This window comes from Diceros bicornis, chromosome 23 (genome assembly GCF_020826845.1).
Source record: "Diceros bicornis minor isolate mBicDic1 chromosome 23, mDicBic1.mat.cur, whole genome shotgun sequence".
NCBI lineage: Eukaryota > Metazoa > Chordata > Mammalia > Perissodactyla > Rhinocerotidae > Diceros > Diceros bicornis.
Genome location: NC_080762.1, coordinates 56,877,814 through 56,900,548, shown reverse-complemented (window position 1 = coordinate 56,900,548; position 22,735 = coordinate 56,877,814). Strand labels below are relative to the sequence as shown.

Genomic DNA, 22,735 nt, shown 5'->3' with positions numbered 1-22,735 from the left:
AAACCCGGGCCGCCAGCATCAGAGCATGTGCACTTAACCGCTACGCCATGGGGCCGGCCCCAGACACACAGTTTCTAGAAGTGAATGGGAGATAACTGAAAGTCATCAACTTCAAGAAGGCTTGCTATTTTATGAAACTAGACTATCGAATGAGTTGTAGAGGTTTGGTAATGACCATGACCAAGAAGGCTCAAACAAGAGGGACAGGCTTAATCCAGAAAGCTACTAAACAGGATACTATAGTGGCTGAGCCTGGCCTGTGAGACAGGCCTGGTTCATGCCTAGCTCTATTACTTACTGGATTTGTGATCCGGGAAGATTAAATGAAAAAGGCACATAAAAGGCAGCCTGACATGCTAAGTGTTCACTTCATGTTGGCTATTCATATGCATAAATATAGATCACTAATATCTCCCCCATGTCAGACTAAGCACTTGAACAAGCATACAGAACAATACAAAAGGGCAAGAATTTAAACAAAGCCATAAACTTCCCGTGAGTAGGGAATGTCTGAATTAGCAGCAGCACATAGTAAGGTAATAATGAAGATTTGGTGACTGATCTGAACATCTGACATCTTGAACACATGAGCTGTATAACCAAGCCATGGGGCCAAGAGCCATCCCAGGACTCCCTGTTGCTGTCACATGAGGCAGGTGAAGATAGGAGCTAGAGCAACAAAAGCTCTTGCCAAAGGGAGAGATATAAAGCAAATCGTTAACTATCTTTGTTTAGGTACCAATTTGTAGCTTATCTGTGGAATTCTAGGACTTCATGAACTGTTCAGCAGGTACAGATCACAGGGTGGAGTGGGGAAAGTGGGTGATAAGCACCCAAACATGTATTCAGCAATGGTGTTGAAGTCAAATACAGAGATTCTTTTTTTTTTTTTTTTTGTGAGGAAGATCAGCCCTGAGCTAACATCCGTGCTAATCCTCCTCTTTCTATTGAGGAAGATCGGCTCTGAGCTAACATCTATTGCCAATCCTCCTCCTTTTTTCCCCAAAGCCCCAGCAGATAGTTTTATGTCATAGTTGCACATCCTTCTAGTTGCTGTATGTGGGACGCCACCTCAGCATGGCCAGAGAAGCAGCGCGTCGGTGCGCACCTGGGATCCAAACCCGGGCTGCCAGTAGTGGAGCGCATGCACTTAACCGCTAAGCCACGGGGCCGGCCCAACAGAGATTCTTGATAAGTCATTATTTTGTCTGTGTGCTTGTTTGGGAGAAACCCTCTTCCCTGCTTGACACTCTTGTTTGTAAACGGCAGAAGAGATGCATCTGAGTGTGATCCGGCTCCTTTGTGAGCGCTGAAAGTGGATGAAAACCAACTTATCACAAAGGACAACAGACTTTCTCTCTGTACTATTCCCCTGTGTGATAAGCAAAATAAAATAAAGTGTGTGAAATTTAATTTTGAACAAATGATAAACACACACTTATCAATTCCACTACGACATGAGGCAGGCAAAATGGCTTCAGTAGCTTAGGTGAGGTGTGTACAAATTTTGGAAAAGAACGTCCTCAGAAATGGACCCGTTGTTCTTCATTCTGCAGTTGAGATTATCTAAGCTCTCTGGCAACAGGAACCTTAGAAGTAAAACAGCTATTAAAATAACAGTCCTACAGAAACTATTTAGCAACATCTAAGAGAATCTAATTTTCTGGTATGCCAAACAGGTTTTTCCAAACTGTCTTCAAGGATGGTACGTTAATAGAGGAAACTGAAAAACTACTTTCAAAATGTGTATTACAGCACAGCAACAGGCTATGGTAACAAGTTACTCTTCAACCAGTTCCCGGGAAAACACAAAAGACAGTGATTCAGAGTTTACATGAAGAAAATGTTGGTGGTTTCTGAAGCATATAGAAAGACCTTTCAAAACTTTTACTTGGAAATATTTCATGATTAAGATTGTTTGCTTAAAAAACAGCACTTACCGTTTGATTGCGAAGAACTTTTATGGGAGCAGAATGCTCTGCACACTCCTTGGAAGTGATGTTATCTGCTAAAGTTGTATTTGAATCTACCATATCCACGAGTGCAACACTCAGATTCACACGTAACGCATAGAGAACGAAGAAACCAAAAAAGGCCAAGACCGCTAAGTTGTAACGAGCAGAGCAACACACTGGCGCTGAAATAGAGATGGGGGAAACTCTCACTGGAAGAGTAACTTAGATGGCACTGTCTAAATCACCACAAGGTTACTTTTTAGAAGTGTACAAATTAATAAACCACGAATATTTTTCTGACAATATTCTCAGATTAAGCATATCTTTTTTTTTTTTTTGGTGAGGAAGATCAGCCCTGAGCTAACATCCATGCTAATCCTCCTCTTTTTACTGAGGAAGACCAGCTCTGAGCTAACATATATTGCCAATCCTCCTCCTTTTTTCCCCCAAAGCCCCAGTAGATAGTTGTATGTCATAGTTGCACATCCTTCTAGCTGCTGTGTGTGGGACGCGGCCTCAGCATGGCCGGAGAAGCAGTGTGTCGGTGCGCGCCCGGATCTGAATCCGGGCCGCCAGTAGTGGGGCGTGTGCACTTAAGCGCTAAGCCACGGGGCCGGCCCAGATTAAGCATATCTAAAAACATTTATCAAAGAGAATTTGTTCCCGGTATCTGTAGTTTTGATAAACATTTAACACATGAGAGCCTGAACTGTAAGCCAGTTTCTTAAAACTAGGAGGCAATAGCTTTACGAACTTTGCTCCGAAAAATCTCCATTCCAGAGTCAAAACTGAATCTCTAGTTCCTGTCTGCTGGCAAAGATATGAGAATAGGTAAGGGGGTTTAATGGCATCACTATTTCGGAAAAACTATCTGAAGCACAGCCAATAAGTCCTTGAGTACTCACTACAGCAGAGCACGTACGCTACTGACCACGGGTTAATGGCTGGCCCATCGCAAATGGAGCACAGCGCAAAAAATGTACCGCCGAGGTTAGCGCATGAAATCTTCTTGATAAATTCTTACCTTGAAAAGTATCCTCAGAGGCTGGGCTTGAATCAGAAGCCATGATTAATACTTAAGCCTCTCCTAAACTAAAAGTGTTTAAGAATCCAGAAGCAAACTTGCAGAATCTACGACAGTTGCAGCTTCTGTGACAGTTGCTCAGCTGATCATGCTTAAAGGGACCACAGCAAAAAGGGAAATAAGTGAATGTACCAGAATGATAAAAAAAAAGGAAGGCAGAGTAGGCTGGAGGAACCAAGGAAAAAAGGATCATGTGAGAGGAGGAGTTTGACCTATTTTTTACTCTAATTATAAGCTAATGCACATGTTTTCTCTTCTCTTCTTCTTCCACTGAGTTGAGCTGCAGAAGTGGAGGGGCGGGCATTGCGGCAGCTGACTAGCACGATCGACCTCCTAGTGACAGAGAGAAAGCAGCTAACCCAGGGCCTCACACATTTAGCTTCGGCAAACACTGAGTGTTTGGTAAGTATCTGTTGAAAGACACGAACATCTATTTCATTTAGTATTAAGTTAAATACATACATATGAATATATTCGTGCTTTTATTTGGAAATGACATATTAACATTATATATATATGTGTGTTTTCCCCTACTCAGGAATCCTGGTGTTTTCATCCACCTAACTTCAAACGTGAATACATTTTTCAGAGTACAAAGGTCTTGGTACTGATTCAGACTGAAGCATGAATGAATACGGCACTATACTCATGAATATACTATGATCTATCTCACTTTTCTATAAGCCCTCACACACTCAACAACTGCTACCAACATTTCCTCTGTGCAAGATTTACATCTTTAACAGAGAACTTTTGTTCTCTTATTATATATGAATATGAATATACTATGATCTATCTCACTTTTCTATAAGCCCTCACACACTCAACAACTGCTATCAACGTTTCGTCTGTGCAAGATTTACATCTTTAACAGAGAACTTTTCATTTGGCATCTTGACTCCTTCCTCAGGAGAACAGCATTAAGGTTAATGGCACCACTGCCAGTTAGATCCAGACCTGTGAGAAGGGGCTTTGTAAGGCTCCATTCACACAGTCTGTGTTACCTGAATCTAGACACATTTGCTCTCTGCTCCAACCAAATGGACAGCTGTCTAGCTCAGGACAGTCTGGATACTGCAAGGCATGCTTTATAGGAGAACACATTTCTTTGTCATTGCTCTGTGTCGGACAATAATGCACATAAGTCTGGATGGCGGACTCATAATCTTGGCAAATTTGGGCACTTAAAATGTGTTACTTTGAGTAATGTGGAGCAGGAAAAATCTAGATTTATATACTGTCTGCTTTGCCAAGGTACTATTTACAAAGTTCACGATCTACTTCAGCAGAGGAGTGACAGGATGTGATTTTTGGTTTCAAGAGCTTCTCTGGGTGCTGTGTGGAAATGACAAAGCGGGAGAAGTGTGACGGGTGCTGGGGATGCAGACTCAGGGAAGTCACCTGTAGTCTTCCAGGTCAGAGACGAAAGTGGCTTAAACTAGAGTAAGGCAGAGGCCATGGAGAGAAATGGGCTGATTTGAGATAAATTGAAAGGCAGAATTGACAGGCCTTGCTTACATATTAGATGCAGGAGTAAGTGAAAGGGAAGGAGAGAGTTATCAGTAATTCTCTTACTCTAAATAACTTTATTTTATGCTATTGTGACTTGTAATGTTTTTACCCCATTCTGTCCTTATTTGCAGTGACCTTATTTTACCGTATGTTATCAGTTTCTCCCCATGTGATGCTTGATTTGGACTATGACACACCTCATCACGTGAATAAGATGTGAGGCTAGAAGCTTGGGAAGTGAGGGAAAGGTAAGTAAAATGATTTCAAATTACTAGTGATATTACTCGAAAATCTCACCTAAAAGAAATTATGGATCAGGCAACTTTAACTTTTTGGGGCACAGTCAACAATCAGAAAATAAAAAGCCAACAAAGATGTCAAAGTATATGACTATGAGGTTTCAAGAAATATTAAAAATAAATGGTTCCTAGCTTTATAAAAATGGTTGTTGATGATAAATCAGTCAGAAAAATTTTATTTCAAGAAAGTATGGCGACAGAGCAAAACGTGTCTGTGATTTTTGGACAATGTTTGAAATTGGTCCAACATAAGCATGCTTGCATGACAAAAAGAACATCCATTGAGCATCCACATTTGAAATCAAGTTCAAAGCAAAATCATGCTTGCATAACGAACACAGCACCCATCAAGACAAACATCACCTTCTAAAGTATGGTTTAAACTTAGGAATGTGGAATGAGTGTAGCTGAATGAACACAGGCCAGTTTAGAGATATGCAGACCTAGGAGTGAATCTCAGTTCTGATCTTCACTGGCTGTGCATCTTTGGGGAAGTTACTTAATAGTTTTCATTCTCAGGTTTCTCAGTTCTAAAATGAGGCGACCACCATCCACCTCACTGGGCTGTGTGTGGATTAAATGAAGTGCTGTAGGGCAGTATAGTAGGCACTCAAAAGTGAGTTCCTTTCCTGTTCACCCTGGAGAAAGTTATACCAATAAAATAAACTGCTACAATATATGTGTGTAACAAGGGACAAAAGAGTCACATTAATGTGCCTGTGTGTGTATGTGTGAGGGCCTCTTGGAGAAAGAACATTTGCACAGAGTCTTCATCAATGAACAGGAAGTGACCAGGCAGGTGAGAGGAGGAAGAGCAATACAAGAAAGGCAGCAGCAGGTACAGAAGTAGGGACATGAGAAAGGCAAGCCCAGGGAGAGCAGGAAACTCCAAATGGTCTGACGTGGCTGGACTATGGGACTGTAGCAAGTGGGATGGTGGGTACTGAGTTTAATAACAAAAAATAATAGCCAACATTTGTTGAGCACTTACTATGTGCTATTAGTCCAAACATTTTACCGATATTAGGGTTATTATAAGGATTAATTGAGTTGGTACATGTAATCAGCCTTCAATAATTGTGAATTGTTGTTATTATTATTGCTTCTGGATATTAGGAATTGAAGTAATTTGTTAGGAATCGAGGTTCTCATTTGTGAGAAATTAGGAACTGGGAAAAGAAGAAGTTGTTGAAGAGAGTGGGGGTGTGAAGTTCCCAGTGAAACAGACAGGATTGCTGAGTGAGTAGACACCCATCCAAAACTGGTGGGAACAATACACCCTGGTGTGTGACCTTGACTCACCGCATGCCTGTACTCAGAGGTAGGCACTGAGATGGATGTGTGACAAAGCAGAGAGCACAGACATTTAGAGTATGGACAAGAAAACACTCTAATTCCGACCCAAGACGAAAGTAAAATGGACAGCGCTAACGGTTTGGGAAAATGCAAACTAGAATACAAAAGCTCAGTGAGGGCAGGAGCTTTTCTTTTGTTTTGCTCACTGCTGTATACTTCCAGTGCCTAGAACTGTGTCTGGGAGAGCTGGTAGGCAAACATTTTGGGGGCTTAAAAGCAGAGAAGCGTCTCTTGATTGAAGTCCACAATGCTACCTATGAAGTACTCTTGACAATAGATAAAACAGAATCTTCTCTCTACTTTTGTATATATGTGAACTTCTCCATAAAACAATGAGGAGTCAGTGGGTGGAAGGTGCAGATGACTTCAGAGAGGTCAAAGTGAGGAGTTACACAGACCAGTAGGAAGGAGGCCTGGTTGCACTTAAAGGAATTATGGGAGGCGACAAGGCCCAAGGGGTGACCAAGGGAGGGAAGGAAATCCTTAGACATGGAGGAGTCCAGAGAACTGAGGAGACATGGTGTTGGGTGAGAAATCACTCAAGATAATAGCAGGAATTAAGAGTGTAGAAGATGGAGGTGTGTCTGTTGGCAAAGCCTTTGATGAACGAAGCAAAGTGCCAGGAAGTGAGGAGAAGATGTATCAATGTAGGGGAAAAGCGGTCTAGCTCACAGGCATTGAGAGTGGAGGGGTAATTATCAGAAGCACGTGTACGGACTAAGAAGGAGTCAATCCCATCAATTAGCACAAGCAAGAGAAAATAACCACCCCTCACGCCAGCAGTGAGTAGTGAGAGTGGTATGCCCAGATGGCCAGGGTCTGTTGAACAAGGAGGTGCAGGCAGTGAGGGGAGGCTGGTGAGGCTGAGGATGTCAGGCATTTCTTCATCGTGGAAGGGTTTGGCAGTGGGGAGGAAAGGGCCGGGTGAGGAGCAAGGAGGTTCTGAGCAGTGAGGGGCTGAAACTGAAATGGGAAATCCATGGTTAGGGGCACTGACCTATGCAAAGATAAGGACTTTCTCTAGAGGAGGGTGGGCACTGGACCTTGTGAGCCCCCTTGGCCAGCGAATTGCATTAAAAAAGATTTCCTGGGGGCCAGCCCAGTGGCGCAAACGGTTAAGTGTGCGCACTCTGTTGCAGTGGTCCGGGGTTCACTGGTTCGGATCCCGCGCGCGCACCTACGCACTGCTTGTCAAGCCATGCTGTGGCGGCGTCCCATATAAAGTGGAGGAAGATGGGCACGGATGTTAGCCCAGGGCCAGTCTTGCCCAGCAAAAAGAGGAGGATTGGCAGATGTTAGCTCAGGGCTGATCTTCCTCACAAAAAAAAAAAAAAAAAGATTTCCTATCTAAAATGGATAAAATAAATTTTGCTTTTAAAAAGTGTAATATTCAACTAGTCTTACCCTGCCTTATGGGTAATTAATTCCTGATAAACCCTTATGTGTTCTTAGCTCCCAAATTAATACCCACTTATGTGAAAACACCAAATTCCATTAAAATGGACTCAGTTACTTCAGTATCAACACTGACTATTATAACACGTCCCAAGGCCGTTTCCCTTCATCTGTAATATGGTCGTCTCTACCAGTACTCCACACCTTATGTGTAAGTCTACATACACACACAAAGCATATTTGTGAAACTCAACGCTTGTGTAACTGCACCTTCAATGTAACCCCCCAACAGAACAGTAAAGGCAAAAAACAAAACCAAAAAAACCCTCAGAAAACAAAACCAATGAAAACAAAGCACAGGATGCACTATTATAAGCTAGAAAATCACAAGTTCCAATAGCGTGATTTTGGAAGAATGGGCCTCATTCTGCAGTGCCCAGCTTCTCTGAGGAACGCACAATCCAAATGGTCTTCACTGATGAGGACGGTGATGATGGCAACTAACACTATGGGCCAAACTCTATTGTAAGCACTTTCCATTAGCTCATTTGATCCTCTCATTTTCCCGGATTTATCAATAAGGAAAGCATCAAGAGGTGAGGTCACCGCTAACGCTCACACAGCCACTTAGTGGAGCTGGGTTTGGCTCCAGATCCACGCTCTGCCTTTAAACACAAAGAAATGTCTTAGAAGCCCTACAGCTGATTTCTCTTAACATGAATGAGCACATTCTTGGTGCAACAGTATTTTGAAAATCCAGTTAACTGAATACAAGACACATCTCATTCACACAAAAGTAAACCTTCAAATGGTGGAAAGTGTGAGGATGAAGAATTTTTGTGTGTGGGAGGGGAAGCTCCTTGCCCAATTCCTCCCCTTCCTCCTACCTAAATTAGGCAGAAAAATCCACAGATTTCCTATTGTTTATCAGCATGAAACCACCCTTCCCCTGTCATTTTAGGATGCATCTCTGAAATTCACTAAGTAAACTAAAAGCAAATGCTTGAGAGGCAAACCATAGTTGGGTCACTGAGAATTCTGTCATATTCTATCAACCTGAATTAAGAATTAATTCTTAACACTAAAGAAACGTATTCTAATTTTAGCCCTCTCAATAAAGAAATACTATGCATACTTTAAAACCATGTCCTCTTATTCATGGTGGAGTGGGGAACTTGCAAGTTTGTGAAGGACCAAATAAAAATGATTAAGCATTTTGCAAATAGGAATTTCTCAACTATAACACAAACGTGGCAGGGTTGTGTCAAGGAAGGAGGATGGGACTAAAATCCAGGAGGACTCGGAGGTTAGTTCTTCATGCGGCTACACGCGGGCTCTGGGAACTTGACCTCTCTGGCCTCCTGTTGTCCACATATACAATGAGGCGCCACCAGATGGTAGCTAGTCTCGACAGTAGCAGTATTTTATCAGCCTTTCTCTTCTGAAAAACAAAACTATACACTTAAGCATAGATAAGGGACAGCTAATTTCATATTGGTTTGTTCCAGAAACAAATATAAAAGATACATATTTATATTCATATGGAAAGAAAAGTTTTAAGGACTGCTAAAGATTTACTCCTTCAGGCACCAAAACGTTTTAAAAAACTAATTCTGGATGGAAAGTTTTTTTTCTTAAATACCCACCCCTTCTTAAATGTGCAGTAAATATATAGAACATAATTTAATTAAAAATATAACCAAGGGTCATCTTGTTTCCCCTATTAGATTGGACATGGTAGATGCTATTACTGAAGCTAGGACAGAGAGCACCATGGAGGGTCCACGAGGCAACCCTTCGCACCTCCGAAGTTGTTAAACCCATCTTTATCTTCTCCACCTCTTTTCTACCGGTGCTCCTCTTGTCCTCCTACTCACAGCACTCCAGGTACAGAGCTTAATTTTGCTTGTTCTAGAACTTCATACTGATGGAAACATGCTTTAATACGGTGCTTTCTTTTGCTCAGTGTGTTTTTGAGATTTATCCACATTGTTATGTGTATTGGTATTCTTTTTATCATTGAGTAGTGTTCCATAGTATGGATATACTACAATTTGTTTATCCATTCACCTGTTGATGGATATCTAGGTTGTTTCCAATTTTTTACTGTTATGAAGAAAGCTGCTATAAACATTGTGTGCTATTATGGTAATGTACGTTTAACTTTAAAATAAACTGCCAAATAGTTTTCCAAAGTAGTTGTACCATTTTACACCTTTACCAGTAATGTAGGAGAGTTCTAGTTATTCCATTTCTTTGCCAACATTTGATGTCTTCAGCCGTTTTAATTTTAGCCTTTCTAGTGGTTGTGTAACGGCTCACTGTGGTTTTAATCTGCATTTTCCTGACAACTAATGATGTCTAACATTTGAGCTAAAATTTGATTTTATATATATATATATATATATATTTTCCCCCCCAATTGCAACAGAATATAGTAGTTTCTAGGGAATATCTTTATCATAGCATTTGTTTCTGTATTTCCATACTAGACTATTTTACAGAAAAAGATTATAGAAATATAACACTATATGCCATAGAAAAAGATCAGTTTAAGGAACTAAGTACGACTTCTAGGTAGAAAATCATCAGGGTACAGTATTTACATTGAGCGTCCACTAAAATAAGCACCCAGCTGTCAGATGGAGCTAAAACGTTGCCACCTCTACCCCCACCATCTGGTAATGTTAAAAACAAGTAAAAAGGATACCACAGGACTAGGTATACTGGTTTTGGTCAGGGAAAGTCAAATTTCTAATGCAACTCTATTTCTCACCCACACATCTTTAAAACTAATTTGTTCAGGGCCCGCCCTGTGGCTTAGCGGTTAAGTGCGCGCGCTCCGCTGCTGGCAGCCTGGGTTCAGATCCCGGGTGCGCACCCACGCACCGCTTCTCTGGCCATGCTGAGGCCGTCCCAGGTACAGCAACTAGAAGGATGTGCAGCTATGACATACAACTATCTACTGGGGCTTTGGGGGAAAAAGAAATAAATAAAACTATAAAAAAAACTAATTTGTTCTTCAGTTTTAATTACTTTTAAAGAAGTTACATTACAAAAGTATCAAATAGCAAAATATTCTAATTTTCCCAAATTCAGGGAAGATGCGTTGCGAAGTATCTTCTCTCCTATTTGTTGCAAGACCTTTGGCAATTCACCTTAGAGCTTTATAAATATCCTATCTTGAGGATAACCAAACTGTTTCCTAACAAATCGTAGAATGCTATACGGAAAAAAATTGTGTGCAGTACTTTTAATCTCTTACTACACAATTTCAAGATATTCGCTGGGTTATGCAATAATTTTCCTCCGCATACTCACAATTGCTAACTCAGTCCTTTTGGGTCCCCGCTCCTCGCCCAAGGAGGACCAGATCACGTGCTGGCGGCCAGGCACTGCGGAAACCGGGCGGTGACGGGGGTAAGAGGCAGCGGCTCCGTCCAGCGCTTTGCGCACCAATTTGCAGGTTTTCCCCCAGTTCCTCTTACACGGGGTCCTCCGCCCGGCCCGTTGCCCATCGATTTGCAGACTCTCCCCCAGCTGGTTCTTCCACGAGGTCCCCCGCTCGCTCCGACCGAAGATCGCCAGGAGCCCACCCGCGGCGCCCAGCAGCTCTGGCCGGCCCGTGGGACCGCACCTGCCGAGGCCCACCCGCCCCTCGCGGCCCCCGCCGGGCCCGGACCCGGACCCGGACCCCGGTGCAGGCCGGGCTGAGGGGACCCTGACTGGGCTCCGCTCCTCGAGACCCCCGCGCCTGAGCAGCTCCGCCCCATCGGCCACCCCCGCCGGGTGACCGCCCGCCCGAAGCCCCGGACCGCCGGCTGCTTACCGGCTTCCGCCGGCCAGGCGCCCTGCAGGAGGGGTGTGCTGTCCGAGGCCTCCTCGCCATCGCTCGGGGCCGGGCCCCCACCTGGGGACCTCATGACACGCCCGAGGAGCAGGTGCGAGACCTGCCCGGCCAAAAAGGGAGCTCCTGCCCAACAGCCCGAGGCTCCCGGCGGCCCTGGCGCTGCCCTCGGCCCGGCCCCGCCCCGAGGCGGGCACGCAGACTCCGCCCAGCCGCCATCTTAGGTTGGGGCAGCTCGGGAGAGGCCCGGCGGGTCAGCAGAATTCTGGGAGCTGCTGCTGCGGGGCGGGGCCGGCGCGTTGTCCGCCGCCGGTCTAGGCTGTCGGGCGCCGCGTTCTCAGGGGCAGTCCGTCCCACATTTGTGCTCGGGTGTAGACCGCAGGGGCCGCCCTCCGGGCCCGGGATGAGGAGGAGGAGTCTGGAGGCGGGCAGGGGGGACTGGCGTCGCGCAAAATTAAGGAGAGGCCTGGATTCAATTTGGGCAGTGGATGGTGTGTATTTGACATTCAGGTATCAGGAACAAATTGCCATGAACATTAGCAACCCTGGTACTATCCACTCGTGACGGCATATTGTCCCTAAAATAGCTTTTGAAGAGGGAAAACAGTAAATGGAAACATAATGTGGAGGCCTATGAAATTGCCGATTTTGTAGGTCAAAATAACCTACTATCGGCAGTTTCATATGTTTCAACCTATAGAATCCTGTAATGTATATGTGTTACGTCTCCACAGGTCTAATTAAACAGGTCTTCCTGGCATTTGCTGACTCTGAAAAAGAGGAATCAGGGAAATGTACCAGCCTGTCTTGGAGGGATGGGTCGGGGGACAGACCTGGGGCTGCTGTCCTGACCAAACGCTTCAGTTCAGCAGTTGTCTTGTGTAATGAAGGCCTGGAGATAAAGGGAAAGATAAGATGTTATAGATGTCCTTGGGGAGTCCAGTTAGCCAGGGAAGACCCACAAGCCAATAATTCAATAAACCAGGTCAGAGGCTTGGTGAGGTGCATGTGGTCACCCTTGCCCAGCGGCGGGAGCAGGGATTTTTGAAGGCATCCCTAACTTCTGGATCAGTAAATGCTGGGAAAGTTTTCAAGTTAAAACAACAAATCAAGCCTTATTTCTGAGTTACTGAAATTACCAGGCGGATTTTAAACTGGGAGGGGGAATTCAGGCCCTTCAGGAGTCTTGTAGAGCAATGCCACTCAAACTTGAACATGCACGAAATCACCTGGCAGATCCTTTTAAAATGCAGTTTCAGATTCATTAGGTATGGTGTGACAGTTAATTTTGTGTCATCTTGGAGGTGTTTTGGGATAAGCTTAACATTTAAATCTGTGAACTCTGGGTAAAGCAGATTGCCCTCCATAATGTGGGTGGACCACATTCAATCAACGAAAAGTTTGAATAGAGCAAAAAGAGCCACCCTGTAAGCAAGGGAGAATTCTCTAGCTGACTATCTTCAGACTTGATTTGCACCATAGGCTTTCCTGGGTCTTCAAGTTGCTAGGCCACACTGCAGATTTGGACTTGCCAGCCTTCATAATTGCATGAGCCAATTCTTACAACAATTATACAGACACGCACACACACACGCACACACACCACTTACTGGTTCTGTTTCTCTGGAAAGCCCTGACTAGTATATCTGGGATGCACCTGAGATTCTGTACATCATGTTAACCAACCAAACTAATTGCCATCTGTCACCTTACACATATACCCAGTCACTCCTTTCACCCCCTTCTCCTCTGGTAGCCACCAGTCTAATCTTTATATCTATGTGTGTGTTTGTTGTTGATGTCATTTTTTATCTTCTATTTATGAGTGAGATCATACGGTATTTGACTTTCTCCCTGTGACTTATTTTGCTTAGCATAATACCTTCAAGGTCCATCCATGCTGTTGCAAATGGCAAGATTTCATCTTTGTTTATGGCTGAGTAATATTCCATTGTGTACGTATACCACATCTTTTTTTTATTATTCAGGTCATTTTGGATTATAACATTGTGTAATTTCAGGTGTACATTTTATGTTGAGGTACTTTCCTTCTATCCCTATTTTATTCAGAGTTTTGATCATAAATGGATGTTGGATCTTGTCAAGTGCTTTCTCTGCATCTATTGAGATGTTCAGGTGGTTTTTATTCCTCATTTTGTTAATGTGGTGTATCACATTGATTGATTTGTGGATATTGAGCCATCCCTGCATCCCTGCTATAAATCCCACTTGATCTGGTTTATGACCCTTTTAATGTATTGCTGTATTCAATTTGCTAATATTTTGTTGAGGATTTTTCATCTATGGTCAGTAGTGATATTGGCCTGTAATTTTCCTTCTTTGTATTGTCCTGTCTGGTTTTGGTATCAGGGTGATGTTGGCCTCATAGAATGGTTAGGAAACATTCCACCTTCTTCAATTTTTTGTAATAGTTTGAGAAGGATAGGTATTAAATCTTCTTTGAATGTTTGGTAGAATTCTGCAGAGAAGCCATCTGGTCCTGGACTTTTAGTTTTGGGGAGGTTTTTGATTACTGTTTCAATCTCTTTACTTGTGATTGGTCTATTAAGATTCTCTATTTCTTCTTGATTCATTTTTGGGAGGTTGTATGAGTCTAAAAATGTATCCATTTCTTCTACGTATTCCAATTTGTTGGCATGTAGTTTTTCGTAGTGTTCTTTTATAATCCTTTTTATTTCTGTGGTATCCATTCTCTTTCCATTTTTCCATCCATCCTCTTTCATTTTTAATTTTATTTATTTGAGCCTTCTCTCTTTTTTGTTTACTGAGTCTGGCTAAGAATTTGTCAATTTTCTTTATCTTTTCAAGGAACCAGCTTTTAGTTCCATAGGTCCCTTATACTGTTTTTTTAGTCTCTATCTCATTTATTTCTGCTCTGATTTTTATTGTTTTCCTCCTTCTGCTGACTTCGGGCTTTGTTTGTTCTTTTTCTGTCAGGTGTGGTTCAAGATTACTTATTTGAGATTTTTCTTGTTTGTTGAGGTGGGCCTGTATTGCTATAAATTTTCCTCTTAGAACCGCTTTTGCTGCATCCCATAAGAGTTGCTGTGTTGTATTTTCATTTTTGTTTGTCTCCTGGTATTTTTTGATTTCTCCATTTGTCCAATGGTTGTTCAGTAGCATGCTGTTTTGTCTCCACATATTTGTGACTTTCCCAGCTTTTTTCTTGTAGTTCATTTCTAGTTTCATAGCATTGTGGTCAGAAAAGATGCATCATATGATTTCAATCTTTAAATTTATGCCATGTTTCCCTTTTATTGTTCCCGATACCTGTTTGCTTCTTTTGTATATGGTGAGTTCTTATTTGTCCTTTGAGACTAAAATGTCATTTTTTTCTTTAAAGATTTCTTGACAATCTCTCCATTTTCCATGCTCTCATGTATATCATACATACCTTTATTATACCACATTGTGTTACAGATGTCTAAGACACTGTCACAGTGTGAGTCATTCCTGGAGGACAGGGACTTTGACTTATCTTCCATTCCTAACTCTAAGCAGAGAGAACCACTTTAAAAGTATTTATGGAGCCTCATATTATGTGTGAGGCCCTGTCTTGGTTGCTATGGGGGTATACAAGATGTATAAACATGGTTTCTGCCTTCAAGGAGTTTATAAGTTAAACCTATCCTGACGGAAATATTTCTTAATTACTGTCCAAGGGAAGTATACATATGTCTCTAGCAATTATGAAAGGTAGAGGACAGATTTTTATTTATATTTTCTAGAGAGCAAGTGGTATATGATTAATGTATTCCAGAGGAAGAGCAACAATATTTTTAGGAAGGAATTTACAAAATGGATAAGCTGGACATAATTTTCCATATCCTGTTCCCTCTAGGCAGCAGTATTCTCATGTGTCCTCAGACAGTGGTCAACATATAAACAAAATAAGATAGGTAAATATGCACAGCTTTCTGTTATGCTTATATGACAGCATGCACTCAATTGTTCTGATGGCAGAGTTAAAATTTCCTCAGTGCTTTACAACTTAACAATTGGGTAATTCTTGTAGCATACCCACAGAGACGTGAGTAGCAGTATAACTGTTCTACAGAGGGGAACAAATAGGTGGCAAGTGAATGCAGTGATCTGTCTAAGATCAGTTAAGAGCCACTATTACAACTCAGATTGATTGCCTTTCTTAGTATTCAAATCCTAGGATGGTGCTTCTTTATAATTTCCTTAATTTTGTACACTTTATATTCAAGCACTTAAAACATGAGTACAATTTCACTTAGTCTTGGAAGTCATTTCAAGGGAAAATATATATTATGTGAAGTTGTCAATTGCTGATTAAAAATTATATGGCATTTTCTTTGTCAGTTTTCTTTCATTTACTTGCTGTAGGGGAGCTGAAAAACCAGTCACATTAAAAAAAAAAAGATATAAGTAATGTTGCCTTTGTGAAAAGCCTGGAAGAGACTGATATGTAAAATTTAAATACACTGAAAAATTTAAGAAGATATGTCATAGTTTTATCGTTTCAACTTCAAGGAATTTAAAATAAATCAGATTTTGCAAATGTTGTGAAATATTAGTGGAGCAGATAGTAAATCAGCTGAGAAAATCACACAAGAAGCATAGGAAACAGAATGACCTTCAGAAATAAGCTAAAAGTGCATGCCAAGCAACTAAAAATTGAATGACTCAGGCAGATTGGAAGAATAAGGTTCAAATCTGTTCTTCTAACTAACATGTGAAGCCACAGTGCTGTTGAGTCAGCCCTTCCTGATAATCTCTTTTGGTCAGAATTCTGTCCACGTATACATTCATACTTTCTGATTAATGAAAGATATACTGGGTTAGAAACAAGCTGTCACTGTTTCATAACAGAAAAGACAATCTGAGATCAATGGAATCTTGATTAGAAAGTGTTATGGCATCATGATAACGTGCCAATTAATATAGCAACACTTTATTTTCCAATGGGTGTGTTCATAAAGTTTTATATAAATTCAAATAAATTTAAGATGAAACATGAGAGTTTGCTATTTTTAGAGAAGCTATGATTAATCCTTTTGCTGAAGGATAGCTGAATTTTCATTTTTTTAAAATAATTTTTTAAATAATTTTTATTTATTTATTTATTTTCCCCCCAAAAGCCCCAGTAGATAGTTGTATGGCATAGCTGCACATCCTTCTAGTTGCTGTATGTGGGACATGGCCTCAGCATGGCCAGAGAACCGGTGCGTCGGTGCATGCCCGGGATCCGAACCTGGGCCGCCAGCAGCGGAGCGCGAGCACCCAACTGCTAAGCCACGGGCCTGGCCCTGAATTTTAATTTTTTAGGTATTCTTTTAATAGGGCACATTTACACTCGTTTTCTCTTCCAATAATTTAAGTAAAAAGAAAAATGCAGAGCTAATTGAGTTCCTCAGGAATAAAAATTGCAATCTTATAAGTCATTAGTTATATGATGATAAATCAGAATATTAAAATTCAATACTTTCTATTTTTTTACATTAAAAGAATTCAAGGGTAGTTTAATATTAGGCAGTCTATTAAATCATCATTTCAACTGGCCCAACAAAAAATCAGGTGAAATCTCAATATGTTGTCTAAAAATGAATAAAGTTTAAGTTAGTCAAGGTTTTTAAAGTTTTTGAAAATTAGAAATATTATGACATTTATCCTGTGATGAAGATCTTTACCTCTTTCTTAAAAATTTTAAGTAAATCTTTTTTTTTGTAATTGAGGTAACATTGGTTTACAACATTATGTTAATTTCATGTGTACACCATTATATTTTCATTTGTGTGTAGACTGCATCATGTTCACCACCCAAAGACTAATTACCATCCACAATACACATATGCCTCTTTACCCCTTTCACCCTCTTCCCTCCCCCCATCCCCTCTCATAACACCAATCTAATCTCTGTGTCTATGTGTTTGTTGTTGTTTATATCTTCCACTTATGAGTGAAACCATATGATATTTGGCTTTCTCTGTCTGACTTATTTCACCGAGCATAGTACCCTCAAGGTCCATGCATGTTGTCACAAATAGCAAGATTTCATCTTCTTTATGGCTTATATATATGTATACATATACCACATCTTCTTTATCTATTCCTCCACTGATGGGCACTTAGGTTGTTTCCAAGTCTTGCTCTTGTGAATAATGCTGCAATGAACATACGGGTGCAAATATCTTTTTGACTTGATGTTTTCGTGTTCTGTGGATAAATACCCAGAAGTGAAAGAGCTGGATCATATGGGATTTCTATTCTTAAATTTTTGAGGAATCTCCATGCTGTTTTCCATAGTGGCTGCACTAGTTCATGCTCCCACGAGCAGTGTATGAGGGTTCCCTTTTCTCCACATCCTCTCCAACATTTGTTATTTCTTCTCTTGTTAACTATAGCCATTCTGATGGGCGTGAGATAATATCTCATTTGATTTGTATTTCTATGATAGTTAGTGCTGTTGAACAGCTATTCATGTGAGTGTTGATCATCTGAATATCTTCTTTGGAAAAATGTCTGTTCAGATCCTTTGCCCATTTTTTGATTGGGTTGATTTTTTGTTGTTGTTGTTGAATTGTGTAAGTTTTTTGTATATTTTGGATATTAATCCCTTATCAGATATATGATTTGCAAATATCTTCTCCCAATTGTTAGCTTGTCTTTTTGTTTTGCTGATGGTTTACCTTGCCTTGCAGAAGGTTTTTAGTCTGATGTAGTCCCATTTGTTTATTTTTTCTATTGTTTCCCTTGCCTGGGGAGACATGATATTCAAAAAGATACTGCTAAGTCCAATGTTGAAGAGCACACTGCTTATGTTTTCTTCTAAGATTTTTATGGTTTCAGGTCTTACATTCAAGTCTTTAATCAATTTGAGTTAATTTTTGTGTATGGTGTAAGATAATGGTCTGCTTTCATTCTTTTGCATGGGGCTGTCCGGTTTTCCCAACATCATTTGTTGAAGAGACTTTCCTCTCTCTATTGTATGTTCTTGGCTCCTTTGTCAAAAATTAACTGTCCGTAGATGTGTGGGTTTATTTCTTGGCTCTTGATTCTATTCCATTGATCTGTGTGTCTGTTTTTGTGCCAGTACCATGCTGTTTTGGTTACTAAAGCGTTGTAGTATATTTTAAATTCAGGGAGTGTGATGCCTCCAGCTTTGTTCTTTTTTCTCAGGATTCCTTTGGCTATTTGGAGTCTTTTGTTATTCCATATAAATTTTAGGATTCTTTGCTCTATTTCTGTGAAAAATGTTGTTGGAACTTTGGTAGATATTGCATTGAATCTGGAAGTTGCTTTAGGGAGTATGGACATCTTAACTATGTTAGTTCTTCCAATCCAAGAGCGTGGCCTTTTGTCATCTTCAATTTCTTTCAACAATGTTTTATAGTTTTCAGTGTACAGATCTTTCACCTCTTTTGTTAAATTTATTTCTAGGTATTTTATTCTTTTTCTTGTGATTGTAAATGCGGTTGTAGGGCCGGCTCCATGGCTTAGCAGTTAAGTGTGTGCGCTCCACTACTGGCAGCCCAGGTCCAGATCCAGGGCGCGCACCGACGCACTGCTTCTCCAGCCATGCTGAGGTCACGTCCCACATGCAGCAACTAGAAGGATGTGCAACTATGACATACAACTATCTACTGGGCCTTTGGGGGAAAAAAAGGAGGAGGATTGGCAACAGATGTTAGCTCAGAGCCAGTCTTCTTCAGCAAAAAGAGGAGGATTAGCACGAAGTTAGTTCAGGGCTGATCTTCCTCACACACATACAAAAATCCTTGTAAATGCGGTTGTATTATTTCTTTTTCTGCTATTTTATTGTTAGTGTATAAAAACATCACTGATAATTTGTGTGTTTATTTTGTACCCTGCAACTTTACTGTAGTCGTTTATTATTTCTAATAGTGTTTTGGTAGATTCTTTAGGGTTTCCTAAATATAAAATCATGTCATCTGCTAATATTGAGATTTTTACTTCTTCCTTTCCAATTTGGATCCCTTTTATTTCTTTTTCATGGCTGATTGCTCTGGCTAAGACTTCCAATACTATGTTAAATAAGAAGGGTGAAAGTGGGCATCTTGGTCTTGTTCCTTTTCTTAAAGATATAGCTTTCCATTTTTCACCATTAAATATGATGTTAGCTGTAGTTTTATCATATATAGCCTTTATTATGTTGAGGTTCTTTCTTTCTATACCCATTCTATTCAGAGTTTTTATCATAAATGAAAGCTCTATCCTGTTGAATTCTTTCTCTGTATCTATTGGGATGATCATGTGATTTTTATTTTTTACTTTGTTAATGTGGTGTATCACATTGACTGATTTGCAGATGTTGAACCATCCCTGCCTCCCTGGGATATATCCCACCTGATCATGGTGTATGATCTTTTTAATGTATTGTTGTATTCGATTTGCTAGTATTTTATTGAGGATTTTTGCATTGATGTTCATCAGTGTCATTGGCCTCTAGTTTTCTTTTTTTGTGCTGTCCTTGTCTGATTTTGGTATCAGGGTAATGTTGGCCTCAAAGAAAGAGTTAGGAAGCATCCCTTCCTCTTCAATTTTTTGGAAGACTTTGAGAAAGATAGATGTTAAGTCTTCTTTGACTGTTTTGTAGAATTCACTGGAGAAGCTATCTGGTCCCGGACTTTTGTTTTTTGGGAGGTTTTTGATTACTGTTTCGATCTCCTTACCAGTGATTGATATAATCAGATTCTCTATTTCTTCTTGATTCAGTTTTGGAAGGTTGTATGATTCTAAGATTTTATGCATTTCTTCTACCTTATCCAATTTGTTGGTATATAGCTTTTCGTAGTTTAGTCTTATAATCTTTTGTATTTCTGAGGTGTCTGTTGTAACTTCTCCTCTTTCATCTCTGATTTTATTTATTTGAGCCTTCTCTCTGTTTGCTTGGTGAGTCTCATTAAAGGTCTGTCAATTTTGTTTATCTTTTCAAAGAACCAGCTCTTACTTTCATTGTTTTTTTCTATTTTTTTTTTTTAGTCTCTATTTCATTTATTTCCTCTCTGATTTTGTTATTTCCTTCCTTCTGCTGACTTTGAGCTTCTTTTCTTCTTCTTTTTTCTAATTCTTTTAGATATACTGTTAGAATGTTTATTTGACATTTTTCTTGTTTTTTGAGGTAGACCTGGATTGCTAGAAACTTCTCTCTTAGTACTGCCTTTGCTGTATCCCATAAATTTTGGTATGTCATATTTTCATTTTTCTCCAGGTATTTTTTTGATTTCTCCTTTGATTTCTTTGTTGACCAATGGCTGCTCTGTAGCATTTTGTTGAATCTCGATATATTTGTGGCTTTTCTGATTTTCTTCCTGTAGATGATTTCTAGTTTCACGCCATTGTGGTCAGAAAAGATGCTTGGTATTATTTCAATCTTCTTAAATTTAGTGAGACTTGTTTTGTGGCCTGATATGTGATCCATCCTGGAGATCGTTCCATGTACATTTGGAAAGAATATGTATTCTTCGGTTTTTGGATGGAATGTTCTGTATATATCTACTAGTTCCATCTGATCTAATGTGTCATTTAAGGCCAATGTTTCCTTATTCATCTTCTGTTTGGATGATCTATCCATTGGTATAAGTGGAGTGTTAAAGTCCCCTACTATTATTGTGTTTGTCTATTTCTCCTTTTATGTCTGTTAATAATGGCCTTATACATTTAGGTACTCCTATGTTGGGTGCATAAATATTTACAAGTGTTATGTCCTCTTCTTGTATTGTTCTCTTTCTCATTATGTAGTGTCCTTCTTTGTCTCTTGTTACAGTTTTTGTTTTAAAGTCTATTTTGTCTGATATAAGGATTGCTACCCCAGTTTTCTTTTTGTTTCCAATTGCATGGAGTATCTTTTTCCATCACTTCACTTTTAGTTTGTGAATGTCTTTAGGTCTGAAGTGTGTCTCTTGTATGCAGCATACATATGGGTCTTGTTTTTTTTTATTTTTATGTTTTTATCAATTCAGCCTCCCTATGTCTTTTGATTGGAGCATTTAGTCTACTGACATTTATTTATTTATTTTTAAATTATTTATTTATTTATTTATTTTTCCCCCAAAGCCCCAGTAGATAGTTGTATGTCATGGTTGCACATCCTTCTAGTTGCTGTATGTGGGACACGGCCTCATCATGGCCAGAAAAGCGGTGCCTTGGTGCGTGCCCGGGATCCAAACCCGGGCCACCAGCAGCGGAGCGCAAGCACTTAACCACTAAGCCACAGGGCCAGCCCAGTCTACTGACACTTAAAGTAGCTATTGATAAGTATGTACTTATTGCCATTTTGTTACTTTTTTTTTCTGGGTGTTTTAGTAGTTCTTCTCTTTTCCTTTCTTCTCCTCTTGCTCTCTTCCCTTGTGATTTAATGGCTGTCTTTAAGTATTATGTCTGGGTTCCTTTCTCTTCATTTTTTGTGTATTTATTATAGATTTCTGGTTTGTGATTACCATCAGGTTCATATATAATAATCTATATATATATAATCAATCTATATTAAGTTGATGGTCTCTTAAGTTTGACCTCCTACTGAAAAGTCCTACACTTTTACTCCCCTCCTCCAACATTTTATCTTTTTGATATCATATTTAACCTCTTTTCTGATGTGTGTGTATCCCTTAACTTCTTATCATGGAGATATATATTTAGTACTTTTTTCTTGTGATCTTCAATCTAGTTTTATAGGTGGTTAATCTACTACCTTTAATGTATATTTGCCTTTACCACGGATTTTTTTCTTTGGTGATTTTCTCATTCTTATTTGTAGTCTTTTCTTTTCCACTTAAATAAGTCTCTTTAACATTTCTTGTAAGGTTGGCTTAGTGGTGATAAACTCCTGTAGTTTTTGCTTACCTGGGAAACTCTTTCTCTCTCCTTACTTTCTGAATGGTAGCCTTGCCAGGTAGAGAATTCTTGGCTGTGAGTTTTTCCTTTCTGCATTTTAAATATATCATGCCACTCCCTTCTAGCCTGTAAGATTTCACCTGAGAAGTCAACTGATAGCCTTATGGGATTTCCTTTGTATGTAACTTGTTGCTTTTCTCTTGCAGCTTTTAGGATACTCTCTTTATCTTTAATTGTTGACATTTTAATTATAACGTGTTTTGGTGTGGACCTCTTTGAGTTCATCTTGTTTGGTGCTCTCTGTGCTTCCCATACATGGATATCTGTTTCCTTCCTCAGGTTAGGAGAATTTTCAACTATTGTTCTTCAAATGGGTTCTCTGTCTCCCTGTCTCTCTCCTCTCCTTTCGGGACACTTATAATTCAGATGTTAGTGCACTTGATGTTGT

The 22,735-nt window shown here is 40.1% G+C and overlaps 1 protein-coding gene across 5 annotated transcripts in view; it reads right to left on the bottom strand.

Moving 5' to 3' along the window:
- SLC17A5 (solute carrier family 17 member 5) overlaps nucleotides 1-11,580 on the bottom strand; it is a 55,867-nt gene extending 44,287 nt beyond the window's left edge. For 3 of the 5 annotated variants that reach the window (XM_058566772.1, XM_058566773.1, XM_058566774.1), the window contains exons 1-2: nucleotides 11,431-11,580; nucleotides 1,941-2,137 (exon numbers count right to left, since the gene is read on the bottom strand). In XM_058566772.1, the coding sequence (XP_058422755.1) occupies nucleotides 1,941-2,137; nucleotides 11,431-11,524 (291 nt within the window). In that variant the 5' untranslated portion in view covers nucleotides 11,525-11,580. The remainder of the gene's footprint in view (nucleotides 1-1,940; nucleotides 2,138-11,430) is intronic. The other 2 variants (XM_058566771.1, XM_058566775.1) reach the window with 2 other exon arrangements.
- Nucleotides 11,581-22,735: the final 11,155 nt, after the last annotated feature.